The 16,379-nt window shown below is 38.4% G+C and overlaps 1 protein-coding gene across 1 annotated transcript in view; it reads left to right on the forward strand.

The window, feature by feature from the left end:
* The window catches only part of LOC127584248 (ADP/ATP translocase 4-like), a 43,345-nt gene extending 28,185 nt beyond the window's left edge, over positions 1–15,160 (forward strand). Inside the window, exons 4-6 of the mRNA XM_052040894.1 lie at positions 7,745–7,899; positions 8,897–9,022; positions 14,969–15,160. Of these exons, the coding sequence (XP_051896854.1) occupies positions 7,745–7,899; positions 8,897–9,022; positions 14,969–15,160 (473 nt within the window). The remainder of the gene's footprint in view (positions 1–7,744; positions 7,900–8,896; positions 9,023–14,968) is intronic.
* The last annotated feature ends 1,219 nt before the right edge of the window (positions 15,161–16,379 follow it).

Here is a 16,379-nt window from a genome sequence, read left to right on the forward strand (position 1 = left end):
AAGGAGAAGCAGGAGTATGCTACACAGTCACTCAAGTTTTTTCCATCATTCAGTAAGATGATGACTGATCCAATACTTACTACGACACATGGAGTCTATTCAGCCCATCAGGTCCATGCCATCTTCCAGCAGAACAATTCTATAAGTCCTATTTCCCTCTCCTTACATCCCTGTAGCCATGCAGTTTAACCTCTTACATGCACATAAACTTTCCTTTTGTTCTTTTGATACTAACCCACATTATGTGGTAATATACAAAACTAGGTGTCACGAACCAGCAACAAAAGAAACACACTGAGCATGATTCAGTGTTTAAAAACTATTTTATTGATTACTACTTATGATAATACGTAAAATAAAAGTAAAAATGTTAGTATGTTAGAATTCAGAAATGTTAAACCTCGAACGTTAACCCCAAAACTAAACTCTTCGTGTGTGTGTGTGTGTGAGACAAAGTCCCAAACTCCAAGTTCCGGAATGGTTCTTAAAGTTCAGTTCCGCAAGTCATAAGGTGAAACATGAGCAAGGGCTTCTTCAACAACCACCATTGTCAGAAGATAAGACGTAGACGTAGAGAACATAGGGAGAGTAAATACGAAATCCAAATGTTCCACGATGGAACCCAACCGACACTCCAGTGTTTACTCGGTAGTGACTTCCTCACCCCGAAAAGCATCCAAATCGTGGTCGTCCACACACAAATACCTGTTTCCTTCTACAGGTCAGCAACAAAGTGAACTCCACCGGATTACTTCCAACTTCCATACATGGATTTCAGTAGCAAACACAGTTATTGTTTCTCATCCATCGATAGAGAAAACAAGCAGGCTGGTGTCTCTCTCCCTTCTCTCTCTCTCTCTCTCTTTCTTCTTCTTCTAACTTCTTCAACAACGTCATTACGTCCTTTATCTTCTATTGACGTAAGCACGCCCCACACACACATACACACACACTCTCTATCTTAAAGGGACTTTCACTGAGTCCGTAACATAGGTAACCTTGTTTTGGGATACGGAATGAAACTGGAACACCCAGCACACATCCATAGTGTTGGGGAGGGCGTGCAATCTTCACACAGGCAGCACCCATCAGGTCTGGTTGAACAAAAGTTTATTCACACACGAGGCAGCAGTACTAATTGTTGCACCACTTTGCAGCCTTGTGTTGTCTATTTTTCAGCCCAGTCGTTATATCTTCTGATTCCCAGTCCAAGGATCTTGTGTATATGTTCAACAACTGAGCAGCTACAGCCCTCTTGTGGTAGAGAATACCAGAGATGCATATTGCTGAGTAAAGAAATTTCTCCTCATCTGTCATAAATGACTGATCCCCTATCCTGAGAATGTATCCCCTAGTTTTGGGTGCACCATTAAGAGCAGATAGGCTCTCACTTTTAACGTTGTCAATCTCTCAGAATTTTGTGTACCTCGATGAAATCACATTTTTTCTAAATTCTAGTGAATATAGCCCAACTTTTTTATTTCAAAAATAAAAATCATTCATAAAAATATGTTCAAGAAATACAAAACAATACTTGGCTTTCTTTCCATCCTCATCCAATCTCTACATTCATAATGTTGTCAAGTCTATACATTCAGGATTTCATCAAAGTACATTCTTTGTTCAGAGCACTAGTGCCACTCATGTAGCCTCTTTGAACAATATATCTTCGTGTTTGGAGTACTGTTACACAGGACCCAAACCAGGCCAGTCTTATTCATCTCTCCTCATAAGACAACCTCCTCATCCCAGGAGTCAATCTGGGTTGTGTGACTCCAAGGCAAGTATATTTTTCTTTTGTTATGGAAACCAAAATTGCACATATTACTCCAAATGAAATCTTGCCAAAGTGCTACACGATCTCAGTAGGATTTCCTTACTTGTACTCCAAATCCTTTGCTGTTAAAAGCCAACATACCATATGCGTTCCTAATCACTTACTTTATCTGCATATTTATTTTGTGAATCCCCTGAACCAGTACAGCAAAGAGATAAACATGTCAAGTGTCTGTAGTGTAGGTAGACCTAGAAATCTGAGTGCAGAGATTCAACCAAGGAGTTGCAGATCATATTGGCATAGATTTGGAAATCAGCTACAGTCTGTAACTGGAGAGGAAAATATGGTACTAATTTGCAAAAGCAAAAAGTAAGAGAGGTTTTGAGGAGGGATGATGATGATGATGGCTTTGAAAGTATCAGTGACAGTACTTGCAAAGAGTTAAGAATATCACCTGACATAACCTGAGAAGAGAAAATGTCTTATCAGCAATGTAGTAAGAGTGGATTCATGGGAGCAGATGAAAGTGAAACTGCAGAATAGAGGTTCAGGCCAAGGATCAACATTCTGCTAACTTGGGAAGGAAAAGGTTGAAAGAAGTATATTGTCTTGATCTTAGTGTTAAAGAAGTTAATAAATCCCACTTGAAAGGGGACAGTGAAGAAGCATTAAGAAGATGATGGCGGTTGAGAAATTAAAGCAGGAATTATAATCCTACGGCAGTAGGCAGTTTAGGCAGCAAAGAATGAGATGACATTCATGGACCAGGCAGATCTGGCCTTTGATAGATAAGTAAACTTGTTGTATGCCAGATCCTATGAAATTTCTCTTTTAGACAATGGCCCATAATGAGGTTGCAAAAGAGGGTTTTGTTGAAATATTCATGGCTTTCAAAAGGGAATTGGATATCTCCTTGAGGGAAAACAATTTGTAGAGCTGTAAGGAAAAAGGGGTTGGAAACAACAGGATTGCTCTATGAAGAGCCAGCAGAGGTTTGGAGGCCAGTATGACTGCCTCCTAAGCTATTTTGTGAACTTAAGACCATCAAAAGTGGAAGCGAGGAGGAAGTTAGGCAAAGCAGCTCCAATTATTTTTCATGAAGGAAGGGCCATGGTCTAAGCAGTACAGTGGAAAATGGAGTAAGTATGGCCTTTTCCAGTGTCATGCTGAAGGAAGATTGGAAGGTGGTTGGGGTATATTAATGATGAGAGATGCAAAGAAGTGATCAGAGATGCCTTTTTTAGGCTACAAGAATAAAGAGTCTGTGAGAGATAGATGTGAACATGAGTAGGAAGTTACATTGGAGGAAAAGGTTTAGGGAAGATGACAAAATTTAGAAGGGAAAAGTGAAATGAGAAGATGTCTCATTTTCAGAGGTTGAATGAGGACATATGGAATGATGCGTCACTGAGAAATGTGGGGGTTTGGGAGTAGAAAATGAATTAGAGGAGGCGAGAGTGTTAGATAACAGCTTTATGCTCGAAAGAGGGCAATGGAGCATAGGGTGAGCAGAAAATCAAGCTGATTTGAATTTATTGACCAAGGAGGTGGAGAAAAGGATTAAATAAAGAGTAGCACAGTGTGCCCATGTGAGATTATTTGAGTGGGATCCAGGCCTAGAATAGCAGGAGGATTAAAGAAAGACAAAGGTATGAGTTAGAGATGGGGACAGTTGAGAAATACCCAAGGGGTGAGAAGTCAAAAGTAGGCATGACAAATTAACTACAACTGAAAGAGACGAGAAAAGTCCAAGGTTTATGCAGAGAGGAATAGAGAGATTGAAATAAGTCTGGAGGGAATTGTGTATACAAATGGAGATGGTGAATTTGGGGTCATAGTCAAGGCAGAGATTAAAACAGAATTACATTTAGTACACTTTGTACCTTGATAAAATAATAAAACATTATTAATCAGCTATCAGCCAATGTGGACAATTTCAGCATCTTTATTAAAGTGTTCCACAAAGGAAGTGGCTCACAACTTATTTTATAAAATGAGCCATTTTCTGGATGAAGGCCCAGATTCTTGACCTGTCTGATTTATGAGTTTACTTTTAACTCTGCATCACTGGACAGTGTTGGTCTTTCCCTGATGGTTTAGTAAGCAAACAACTAAACAGTGATCAGGAAGCTACCTGATTAACTAGTCCGTCCAGTTCACCAATGTCCTTTGGGGAAGGAAATTGGTAACCTAATGTCTTCCAGGCCTAAAACAAAGAATTTGACTAATAATTGCCTGCTCATTTGTAGAAATACTTAAGCACAGTGGCCCAGATTATGCAGGTAAATTCTGGCGGTCTGCATGGAATTGTAAGGCCCCATATGTTCAGGACTTGATCAGTTATACAGGAGTACTGAACTATTGATCAAGTTCTCTGGTGATCTCTTTGCTATGCTGGGCTCTGTATAGAGTGGAGCAGGAGTTAGCTGAGATTTCCTAGTACTTGCACTTGAGAATTTCCTGTTGAATTCTGTGACAAGTTAAATCTGCAAAGCCTTCAGGAGCACATTCACTTGAATAATGATTGTAATTATGCTGGTTACAGAAGTAAGAATACAGGACATTATGTTTTAAATGTAATTATTAACATTGAGTGCTTTATATCATACTTGGAAAAATTATTAAAAGCTTTCAAATATTTCTGAATGTCAGAGACAGTCGAAAGCATTGGAAAAACCCTATATCTTTGATTGACAGCAAAGCAAGTGATGCGTTGGCATCTGTTTTCAGAGGAGTTTTGTGTGTGAGGCTTGTTCTGGCTCTTGTATGTTACAGAATAGGTCAACCAAGTTCTTGTTGCCACTCAGTTCCAGGAATGGTTTTCTGGATCTGTGGTTAAGCTCTGGTCAGTTGGAAATGCAAATAGTGAGGGTGGGTGCTTGCTTCAGAAATACCTTCAAAACAAAATATTATTTCTCATAGCAGCCAGAATCGGCCATCCAGCCCTGTAGGCTTGTTCTACAACTCAACATGATCATGGTTAATCATCCACTTTAGTATCCTCTTCTGGCCTTCTCCCCATATCCATTAATTAAGGTATACCTACTTCCTTGAATATATTTAATGACTTGAATTGCGCAGATTCACCAAATCATTCAGATTTCTCTATCACAGTTCTTGGATACATCTTGTCTTTCTGACAGGACAGACCCACTTGAGTTAGCAACGCGATTGATGACAATTAACTGTACTACAGGAAGTCTCATTCCATTAAGTCAAACAGAAACAAGAAAACCTGGTGATTATGACTAACATCCTCCTTTAACTGATGATTTTGTACTCCTGCTCATTGCACGGCACTTGTTACTCAGTGCCTCTACCCAGAGAATAGAGTATGCTGTGGGTGAGGAATTTCATTATCCAAGAGTGGGACAGCAGCACTACCATTGACGGACCTCCAGGTCCAGTTAGACATGGTTGCTGGATCTAGCTGTCAGGCTAGAACCAATTTATGGAATAAACCCTGGTTGACTTCATTGTCACCAGTCTACTTTTTGCAAATGCATTTCTTGTCACAGTATTGGTAAATTTTAACTTTGCTGTTACTTCGTCCTCATTGAAGCTTCTTGCCTTCATGCTAAGGACATCTTCCATCTTGTTATGTGGCAGTACCATCATGTTAAATTGTAAAAAAAAAAGTGTAGAAACTGGAGTATCTTTTGAATGGTGAGAGATAGAAAGGTGCTGGTGTTCGGAGGAACCTGGATGTCCTTGGACATGAATCACTGAAAGTTAAGATGCAGAAACAGCAAGCAAATCAAGAAAACAAGAGTTTTTTTTATTGTAAAGAAGATTGGAGTACGAGTAAGGACATTGTTCCAATTACATAGGGCCTTGATAAGTCTGTATCTGGGATGTTGTATCTCCCTACATAGAAGGTGTGCAGCAGATGTATACCAGCTTGATCCCTGGGATAGTGGGTTTGTCATATATAGAGGGATTAACTAGATTGGGTCTATACTCTTTTGTGTTCAGAAGAATGAGAGGTTATCTCATTGAAACAGGCAAAATTGGAATTGGTTTATTATTGTCATTTGTACAGAGCTACAGTGGAAAACTTGTCTTGCATACTGTCCATACAGATAAATTCAATGCACAGTGCATTGAGGTATTACAAGTTAAAACAATACAGAATGCAGAGCAAAGTGCCACAGCTACAGAGAAAGTGCAGTACAGGTAGACAATAAGGTGCAAGGTCGTAATGAGGTAGATTGTGAAGTCAAGAGTCCATTTTAGCGTACTAGGGAACTGTTCAGTAGTCTTATAACAGCGGGATAGAAGCTGTCTTGAGCCTGGTGGTACGTGCTTTCAGGCTTTTGTATCTTCTGCCTGATGAGAGAGGGGAGAAGAGAATGTCTGGAGTGGGTGGGGTCTTTGATTATGCCAGTTGTTCTTCCAAGGCAGCGAGAAGTGTAAACAGAGTCCATGAAGGGGAGGGTGGTTTCCGTGATGTGCTGAGCTGTGGCCACAACTCTCTGCAGTTTCTTGTGGTCCCAGGCAGAGCAGTTGCCATACCAAGCTGTGATGCATACTTAAAAATACTTAGGGAATTTGACAGGATAAATGAAAAGCTCAAGGTGGGCTGTCTAGAACCAGAGGTCTTAAGGGGTGAGCCATGCATGATAGGTGAGAAGAAATTTCTGCACCCAAAGGGAAATGATAGAGCAAAGTAATCCACCAGTGGGTGAGGTCTAGTACATTCATTTGTAAAAGTTGGTGAATAATTAACAGTTAAGAGGAGGACACTCCAGAAATATCATCATCTTCAATGACTGGTGCATAGCAGTCATGTAAAAGACAAGGTTAAAGCATTTGCAAACAACCAGAAGGCCTAAGTGGATCATACCTTTTTAAGGCTCCCACGTCTACAGAAACTAATCTTCTACCAAGTCAATTCAATCTGCATGAGGTCGAGAAATGATTGAGAATACCAGCCAGGCTATCCGCAGGTTATGAACACACAGTTTATGGAAACCCGTACATATGAGCTCCCATAAAATCAAAAGTTCAATGTACATACATTGCATTCTTTCCTATGAATGGCAGAACTAATTTCCTGTGCACACTGGGCAAATAACACTTTTGATGTCAACACAACTCAAGCCTCCCACACAAACACCAGTCGTCATTAGAGTGCCATATTGGATAGCAGTGTTTATGATTCTTTACAACTGTACTGACTGTATAATTCTTACAGTATTTTGTCATTACCATGGCTACCAAAAGCAAAAAAGATTAATGTGATGGTAGTGCATCTAAGAAAGGGAAAACTATCCCAATGCCATCAAAAATTGGCAGAGTTGGGATTCAGCCATTCAGCAGTACCATAAAGGACAAAACACAAATTCTTGAGCATATTAAAAGATTGGTCACAATGCAGGCTACCATCATTGCAAAGCAATGAAGTGATTTGATAATTGCGATGGGAAAAACTGTTGCTTGTTTGGCTTGAAGATCAAAATCAACGCCAAATACTCATTAGCCTGATGACTATTCAAGAAAAAGCAAAGATCCTGTTCAAAAGTTTGAAAAAAAAGTATGACAATAAAAGTGAATAATTTGTTGCAAGTAGAGGGTGATATAACAGATTTAACACAAGGGCTAGTTTGCATAACATTAATCTGTAAGGGGAAGCAGCAAGTGCTGTCTGTGCTGCAGCAAGAACATTTCCTGATGCTTTGCTCAAATAATTGGGAATGGGGAGGTAGAGGTGAATTTAAAGTTTGTTGGAGTATAAAACAACATGCAGTGGCCTGAAAAATTTGCTAGTCTGGCACCGCCTCTGCGCTACGTTAATGGAGTTTTACTGCATTATTATTTATGTTGTATATATGCAGAGGATTTGTTGGTTTGGCATTTTCATTAAACAATTACCCATTTGGGATTCAGTTTGGAATCCATTTAATTTTGCATTCTGTACCAAAACTGTTTTGTTTATTGTAACTGGAGTGTTCCTTTACACTGTAGGTCCTCAGGAGAGGCAATTTACAGGTCTTGCTGACTGCATCATGAAAGTTGCAAAGCGAGATGGGCCTCGGGGTCTTTATCAAGGATTTGCTGTTTCAGTGAATGGCATCATTGTATATCGAGCTTCCTACTTCGGATGCTATGATACAATCAAGGTGACTTTAAAAATATTTCTATTCTGAATACGTTTAAAAAGTCTTTGCTTTTTGGGTTTGACCTATTCACCATTCAAGTATTGATATCCAAGTAAATTGTGATGTTTGCTTTATACAGATATTTTTGACGTGTTTCAGATTAATCTAGGTTCCTGGATCCCAAGATATCTCGGTTAGTTCTTGAAATGCCCAATGAACATGTTTCAATTTATCTCAGCCATAAATTTTTATCACGTGACTTTCTTTTTGTTTAGATTGTTCAACAATCTAAACAAAAGGAAAATTACATTGATCAATTGAAAGACTGCCTAGCAATTCTGTCAAGTGGTGAATGTTTTCTAGGTGCAGGCTGATATCAATCCCTAAACATGATTTAGACCCTTATAATGCACATAACACAAAATGGATCTCTGGATTGTGTGCTTATGTATGCATAATATGCACATTAACAAATAACATGTTGTGTGGCATCATTTGCATATTTGACACTGACACTGCCATATAGGATTACTTAAGTACTACTTAACATTGTTGACTACATCACACAGGAAATCAGGCCCTACAGACAGAAGCAGGCATGCTCGTCCAAGACCTATTAGGATGTGCCCAATCGTTTATACTTTTTATTGGAAAGTGTAATACAGAAGTTATCAGAGTATTAGCCCAGTTTCAAAGATGACTGGATTTTTGATCATTATTTAGATGAGGACTTCCTTAATTTTGGTTGTCTTCTCTTTAATCTTCAGTCATTATCAGAGAAACCTTGAACAAGCCTGGCATTTGATGATCAGTTGCATCAAAACATCAGCAATCGTAAATGTATAGGGTAAATTTTCAGAGAAATAGCCTGTTAAAATATTCACTCAATTTTCAATGGAATAAAAAAAACAGTAAATTGTTTAACAGGCTGCTCTACGCGTATGCCCTTTCAGTGAAAAACAAGATTAATTCATATTTCAATTATTTCTTGTTAAAATGTTTTTTCTTTTTTCCACAGGGCGTGTTACCAGACCAAAAGAATACTCCTGTCTTTCTGTCATTTTTAATTGCTCAAGCTGTTACCTCATTTTCTGGGATATTGTCTTATCCTTTTGATACCGTGAGAAGACGTTTGATGATGCAGGTCAGTAATGGATTTTGAAGTGTATTCTTGGATTCTCCAGAGCAATTGTTCTGGGTTATGCAAAAGACCAACAGAAACCCATTTGCGTTGATTGTTGAATATTAAATGATGGTATTTGGCTTCCAAACATCACAGTATGAGGAAATGGCAAAGACTTAATTTCACTGGAGAGAAATCTGTATCTTTGAATATCTTCCTGCAGCATCCATTATAGCCTAAAGGCAATTAATCATTTTTTTCTATCCCTGTTGCAACAGAATATACAGGGAGAGTAACAGCAGTTTAGTTACTTTCCTTAATAGCTTCCAACAATACAATGCCAGAAAAAGCCAATATTTAATTTCATTATTGTGGTTAAAATGGATCAAGCTTCAAAGTTACCATGGCTATCTGTTGTGAATGCACATAGATGCAGGTACAGTGATCAGAAACACTCATGTTCCAAGTATGATGTCACTAAATTTTCAATGGAAGCAATGCATTACACACAAGTAAATGTGACAGCAAATCAAAATTGTTGTGAATCTTAAAAGGAGCACCAGCATGGCTTGATGTAAAATACATACTGGTTGTGAACAAGAACTCCGCCCAGTGCAGAGGCAATATTCACTGGCATTTGATTAGCTGCCTGCAGTTCAGAGTATATTCCTCAGAAAATACGACAAAAATGACAACATAAGTCTGTAAAGAAAGCTGCTTTATCAGAATTACAACAAGATTTAATTGGAAGGGATAGGCATGTCAGATTGTTCCAGTGTATAGCTCTGTACATAGAGGCAGGATTTCTTTGGTATTTTAGATATCTCCTCCAGACTGGAGTAGTTCTTTAGGAGTTTTCTCAGCCTAGTTTCACAGAATTCCAATTAAACCTCATTGGAATTCTGAAAGGGGAGCTTTTCTTTACATATTTGTGAGTTCTCTTGTCCTTACTGAGTAATTTGCTGTGAATTACGGGGCTAATCATTTCTGTAAAAGAACCAAGGAGCCTCCTTGAAGTAAAACAGAACAATTTAAGATGGCATCTAAAAATTAAATCCATACCTTTCATATAAACAAATTAATTAGAATTAGGAGTAGGCTACTCAGCCCCTCAGCCCTGCTCTATCATGGCTAATCTAACTGTAACCTCAACTCTGCATTCTTGCCTACCCCAGTAACTTTTCACCCTCTGGTAAGAATTAGGAGCCACCTGCATTCTGTCAGCAATGGATGCCTGTATCCCCACAACACCAGTTAAATCCTGAAAATAGCCAACCAAACCATTGCAGCAAGTGCTCATTGATTATTGTCAGAAAGACAGGAAAGGTTTCTTTTTAGTGGGAAGCTGCACAACAACACAGAAAACCACGTAAAATCTCCAACTTGTATTCAGTACCTATGGCATAGTAGAATATTTAGTGTCTACTAATGGACCACAGTTTATTTTATATCAGTTTGAACACTTTCTTAAGTGTAAAGGCATGCAGTGTGCTCTCACTTCACTATGTCACCTTGTAAGGTTTGCCATTTTCTGCCAATTGTAGGTTTTATTTCTTTAAAAATTTTGAATTTAATCTAACTAAAGTGACCTGTGCAACAAACCACTATGGATATATGTGTTATAGGTATAATATATTAGTTAAGGAATTTACTTTTAATACAAAGAAGTAATATCTAACAAAGATTAAAGTCACTACATGTTCCTCAGAGGTTCATCCTCCAAGTTGTTGTGTTGTCTCTTTTCCTTCTGTGACCTGTTGGCTGAAGCTTCTCTTTCTTCTGGTCTGTCTCTCCCTCTCTCTGGCCATTCCTTTTTCTTTGATCTTTCACAATAATTATCATTTTCCAAGCCCTTAACCCTTTGTCATTTCAAAAATGCATTTTGTGTTTTATTCATAAATAGCCCTGTTTGTTTTCAGATTGTGCTATTCTTTATCATCCTTCTTTGCACTCTCACAGACTGAGCTATCCGTGTGGGAGATCCTCAGAGTAATTACTTCACATTCTGTTACAGGTGCATTTTGCTTCAGTGACATGGTTTTTTGTATGTTTCACTTCCTCCTTTGTTCCTCCTTAATCAGTATTCTGCCCCTAATTTGCTTGTTTCAAGAACCATTGATTTATCCTGCAAGCAGAATGGGTAAGTGAAGTTGAAGTGTAGTGAGTGTTACCTGCAAGGTACACCAGCAGTAGCAGACTGGTACAAAGATTTTAGTGAGGAATAGGAAAAGCTAGAAGTTATGGTTTGTGATGAAATCAATGATAAAACAAAGAATACATTTGAAAATTCCCAGATGGAATTTCAGATTTTTTGATTTGCTCCTCTCCCATAGTGATCTAACCTTCCACCGCTTGAATCAAAATTCCAGCTTATCAACAAGAACTATCATCCATCTAACTTCAAATCAAAATGAAAATTTCCACTTAAATTTTAAATTATTTTATTGTGAAATTTTTATGCACACAATATAGAATGCAATCTACAATCAATATTGTAGACAAGGTCCTACATAATTGGTTAATCAAGAAAGTTCGGATGCATGGGGTCAGTGGAGAATTGGCTGTGTGGATCCAGGACTGGCTTGCCTGTAGCAGACAAAGGGTCATGGTTAAAGGGACTTATTCAGGCTGGAGGCCTGTGAGTAGTGGTGTTCCGCAGGGATCTGTGCTGGGACCTCTGTTTGTGATGTACATGAATGACCTGGATGAGAATGTTGATGGGTGGGTTCGTAAGTTTGCAGACAATACCAAGATCGGTGGAGTTGTGAATAGTGTAGAAGACTGGCGACAGATACACGGATACAGCGTGATATAGATCGGCTGCAGATGTGGGCAGAGAAATGACAGATGGAGCTTAACCCGGATAAATGTGAGGTGTTGCACCTTAGTAGGACCAAGAGGCAGTTCACTCTTAAGGGTAATACCCTTAATAGTGTTGAAGAGCAGAGAGACCTTGGGGTGCAAGTCCATGACTCATTGAAAGTGGCTACACAGGTAGACCAAGTGGTTAAGAAGGCTTATCGAATGCTTGCATTTATTAATCGGGGTGTTGAGTTTAGGAGTCAAGAAGTTATGATGCATCTCTATAGAGCTCTGGTTAGGCCACATTTAGAGTATTGCGTGCAATTCTGGTCACCTCACTATAGGAAGGATGTTGAGGCTTTAGAGAGGGTGCAGAAGAAGTTTACTAGGATGCTGCCTAGATTAGAGGGCACGTGCTATCAGGAGAGGCTAGACAAACTTGGGCTTTTTTTTCTGGAGCGGCAGAAGCTGGGGTGGGGGGGGGGGTGATCTGTTGGAGGTGTACAAAATTGAGGGGCATAGATAGGGTGGACAAGCAATATCTTTTCCCATTATTGAGCGATCCAATACCAGAGGGCATGCATTTAAGGTGAGAGGGGATAGGTTCCGAACAGACGTGAGGGGTACGTTTTTTACTGTGAGAATGATTGATGCCTGAAATGCTTTGCCTGATAGGATGGTGGAGGCAAATTCATTGGGGGCTTTTAAGAGGGGCTTGGATGGACACATGAATGAGAGGAAAATAGAAGGATATGAGCATTCTGTAGGTAGGAGGGAATAGCTATGTTGGCACAACATTGTGGACTGAAGGGCCTGTTCTGTGCTATACTCTTCGATGTTCTAATATTTACCAGAACATGCAACATTCTTGGAATGCTCGACCACTTAGATGCACAAAGAATGCTTCTCCTCGCTAAAGAGCCTAGAAATAGGAGTGACAGTTTAACAATAAGGGGTAAGCCTTTTAGGACTTAAATGAGAAGAAATTTCTTTACTCAAAGGATGGTTAGTCTTTGAAATTTTCTACATGAGAAGGCTTTGGAGGGTCAATCATTGATATTGTGCAAGATAATTTGATAGTGCAGCCTACAAGGCCTGGAGGAAACATAGTTCACAATCATGGATCCTATTCCTCTTTCCTCCTTGTACCCGTTGGATTTCCTGTGGCTCAGGTTCACTCTGGTTAAAAATCCATGAACAATAGGTTTCAGTGACTGCCTGCCATTTGCCCAGCCTATCTCCACATGCTCATTTTGCTTCTGTTAAAACTGGAAATGGCTGAGTTCAAGGCAGCTTGGGTACATGTTTCAGATTTATACCATATTAGTGCAAAATTTTCAGATAAAATCACCTGCAATAAAACATGGGAGGAAAGGGGCATTAAGGTCTTTTAAAATAGACTTCTCTGAAGTCTGGTGGAATTGCTCTTGAAGTGGTTCAGGAATTAGAATATTCGAATAAGGCTCCATGACTTGGATTTTAACAGCATTTCTAAGGCAACTTTGTATTTAATGGGAGGCAAAAATGATCAGATCCACCAGGTAAATATTTATTTTCTCTTTCTGGACCAGGAGAAGCAGGAATAGTTCTTCCTCAACCTCCACTCAGAAAACTTGCCTTCCAATCATTAGATTCAGGACACTAGTCTCAGAATCAACTTACTCTCTGTCTTAATGAAGAATTCTGTCATTTTATGATTGCTCCTCCACAATGGGCCTCTCATAGTAATACTGTTGTTTAATCTTTCCTCATACATAGTGTAGGAAAACAAGTTGGTTCCTTCATGTGTTGAACCAGAAAACCAATCAATGTACACTCCCCAAGAATTCTTCCTCAACAGTATTGTTACTAATATGGCTAGCCCAATCTATATGTAAGTTAAAGTCATCCATGATTACTGTTGTACCCTTATTGGACATGCCTCTAATTTCCATTTCCATCATCACCACTACTATTTTGGGGGTCTCTATACAACTCCCACTTATGTTTTCTCCTCCTATGTACCTCTTGGCTCTATTCATACAGATTCCACATCATGTGAGATAATAGCCTTACTCACCATTGTGTTAATCTCATCTTTAACCAGCTTCACCATCTTATTTTCCTTTTGGTCTGCTCTTCCTAAGTATTGAACACCCTTGGATGTTTAGTTCTTATCCTTTGTGCCCCTTCAGCCATGACTCTGTAATCCCAATTATATCATATCTATTTACATTTGAATTTGATTTATTGCAGATGTTCCATACATTAAGAAACAAAGCCTTGTCTTTTTAGTATTCCCTTTGGTTATAACGTGCATTATGATGTATTTGTTTCGCAAATATGGTATGTAAACAAGACTGGGATTGCCATTAGTCTAGGTAAATCTTACTGATGGTGCCCTACAGGGGTCTTTTGGAACTGTTTGTTTAATGTTTTTGTAAGTGAGTGGAACTAAAAATCCCAAAGTGCTCCACTTTTCCCTTACTAAGTTCCAAAGCTAATCAAAGGTTTTGAATACACTTGATAGGTGGCAACTAAATTCAATTTGGGGAAATACAAAGTGTTTTACATAAGGACAGAAAAATCCAGGGGGACTGTTACTTAAACAGGAAGAAAATAATACTGTTGTACGGTGAAAAATGTGGTGTTCCTGAATGGCTCAAGGGCTTTTTGAGCAACGTTCACAGCTGGGACAAAAGCAAATAAAGTCTTGGAATTTATTAAGTGGTTACTGTGATACATGTGAATTAGCTTTAGCTCCATTATTTAAAGTACGTTGCAGAAAGCCATCCCACATACACTTCAAGAATTCTTCCTCCACTGTATTATTACTAATACAAAAAATAATTTAGTGGAAGAACATGTTACTATGATGTATGATCTCTAAAATCTATTAAAACATTTATTTTGAATTTAGAAATCAAAATGGCATCGGGGGGGGGGGGGGGGGGAAGCAAATTGGTAGGAATTTGGAGCCTAGATTTTTGCAAAAGTTAATGTATTCCCATTCCAAAGTAGCAATTATATATCAGAAAGTAACACCTTCACATTTAAATATTTCTCAACATGACCAGTAACAATTTCAGTGAAACATGTGCTCATAATAAATTTAACACAGTAATTAGGTAAGTTAGCATTGTGGCACCTAATGACATACTGAGAATTTGAACTTTTAATCTACAGAGCGGTGAATCAGATAGACAGTACACTGGAACACTGGATTGCTTCTATAAGATTTTTAAAAATGAGGGATTTGGTGCTTTCTTCAGAGGAGCCTTTTCAAATATCCTGCGTGGGACTGGTGGTGCTTTAGTTCTTGTGTTTTATGATGAAATCAAGAAATTGCTGGTTATTTTGGAAAACAAAGTTAGTTAAAAAAAAATACATTTCTTTGCAATTCAGTGCATGTTAAGCATTGTACATGTACATGAATGGATTCTTCCTTGGGCAACATCTAGGAAAAAATGAAGTTATAAATGTTCATTTCCTTTTATTTGTAATTAGTTGTGCACTTCAGTGCTGGATCTTTAACTAGAACTTTTGAGGTCAATTTCCAGAGGCAGCCTTTCACAAATTCACTTAAATAGAAAAACATTGTTGGTGACAAATTATTTCAGAAAACAGCACTCTTGGAAAATACAGGTTTAGCTATTATACCCTTCTAAATATAAATTTTCACGTATCATTATGCCTGTGGAGGGATTAAAATGTATACTGTATGTCTCTGTAAATTGTCTTCCTCCTTGTAACTGTCTTTGTCAAAGATTTTCTACTCTTAACGAGTGATATACTATACTTAATAAAGCTGCTGCCAAGTTGCAGTAGAACTTTCTTAGAAATCAAGCTGCAACTGCCTCTGATGCATTGAAATAATTTGGAATGTGCATCTTATCAATGAGTCATTTCAGCAGAGTATTTCGGCAGGTTCCAACATAATTACTAAGAGTACAAAAGAAAAGATTTTACCAGAAAAATGCCCTTGAAACGGAATGTACCAAGTTAGCAACATTGTTTATGTTATCTTATGTACTTACTGGTTATTCAAGCCAAACTTGATGCAGTCTAAAAATACTTTATTCTATTGGAATAATGAAAGTGGAGTGTCAAATACTTTATTTAAATTATTGAAAAAATTGGATGTTGTGTTGTCTAGAAAAAAATCTTGTAAATAACTGATAATTTAATACTGTAATAAAACAAATACATACTGAAATGTTTATGGAGTATTCTGGTATGTCAACAAAAATCTGAACAAATAACATTTATCTGATACCAGCCAATCAGTTTGCTGTCAGTCATCAGCAATGTAATGTGTTATTGATAATCCTGTCAATTCATTTTTAATCACCACTAATTTCCTCACTGACATTCAGGTTGGATTTTTCCTGAACCACTCAGCTCCAGATCTCAATACAGCCCTTGTCCAAATATGGACCAATTAAGTCAGAGAACCTTGGTAAAACTGAAGTCAATAGACAGCAAGTAAATTTGCTGTAATTGTTGGAGGTCAATCATCCTAGCTGCAGGACATCACTGCAGGAATTTTTCAGGGCAGTGTCCTAGGCTTGAGCATGTTCAGTAGTTGCATTGATGA

The sequence above is a fragment of the Pristis pectinata genome, chromosome 2 (genome assembly GCF_009764475.1).
Source record: "Pristis pectinata isolate sPriPec2 chromosome 2, sPriPec2.1.pri, whole genome shotgun sequence".
NCBI lineage: Eukaryota > Metazoa > Chordata > Chondrichthyes > Rhinopristiformes > Pristidae > Pristis > Pristis pectinata.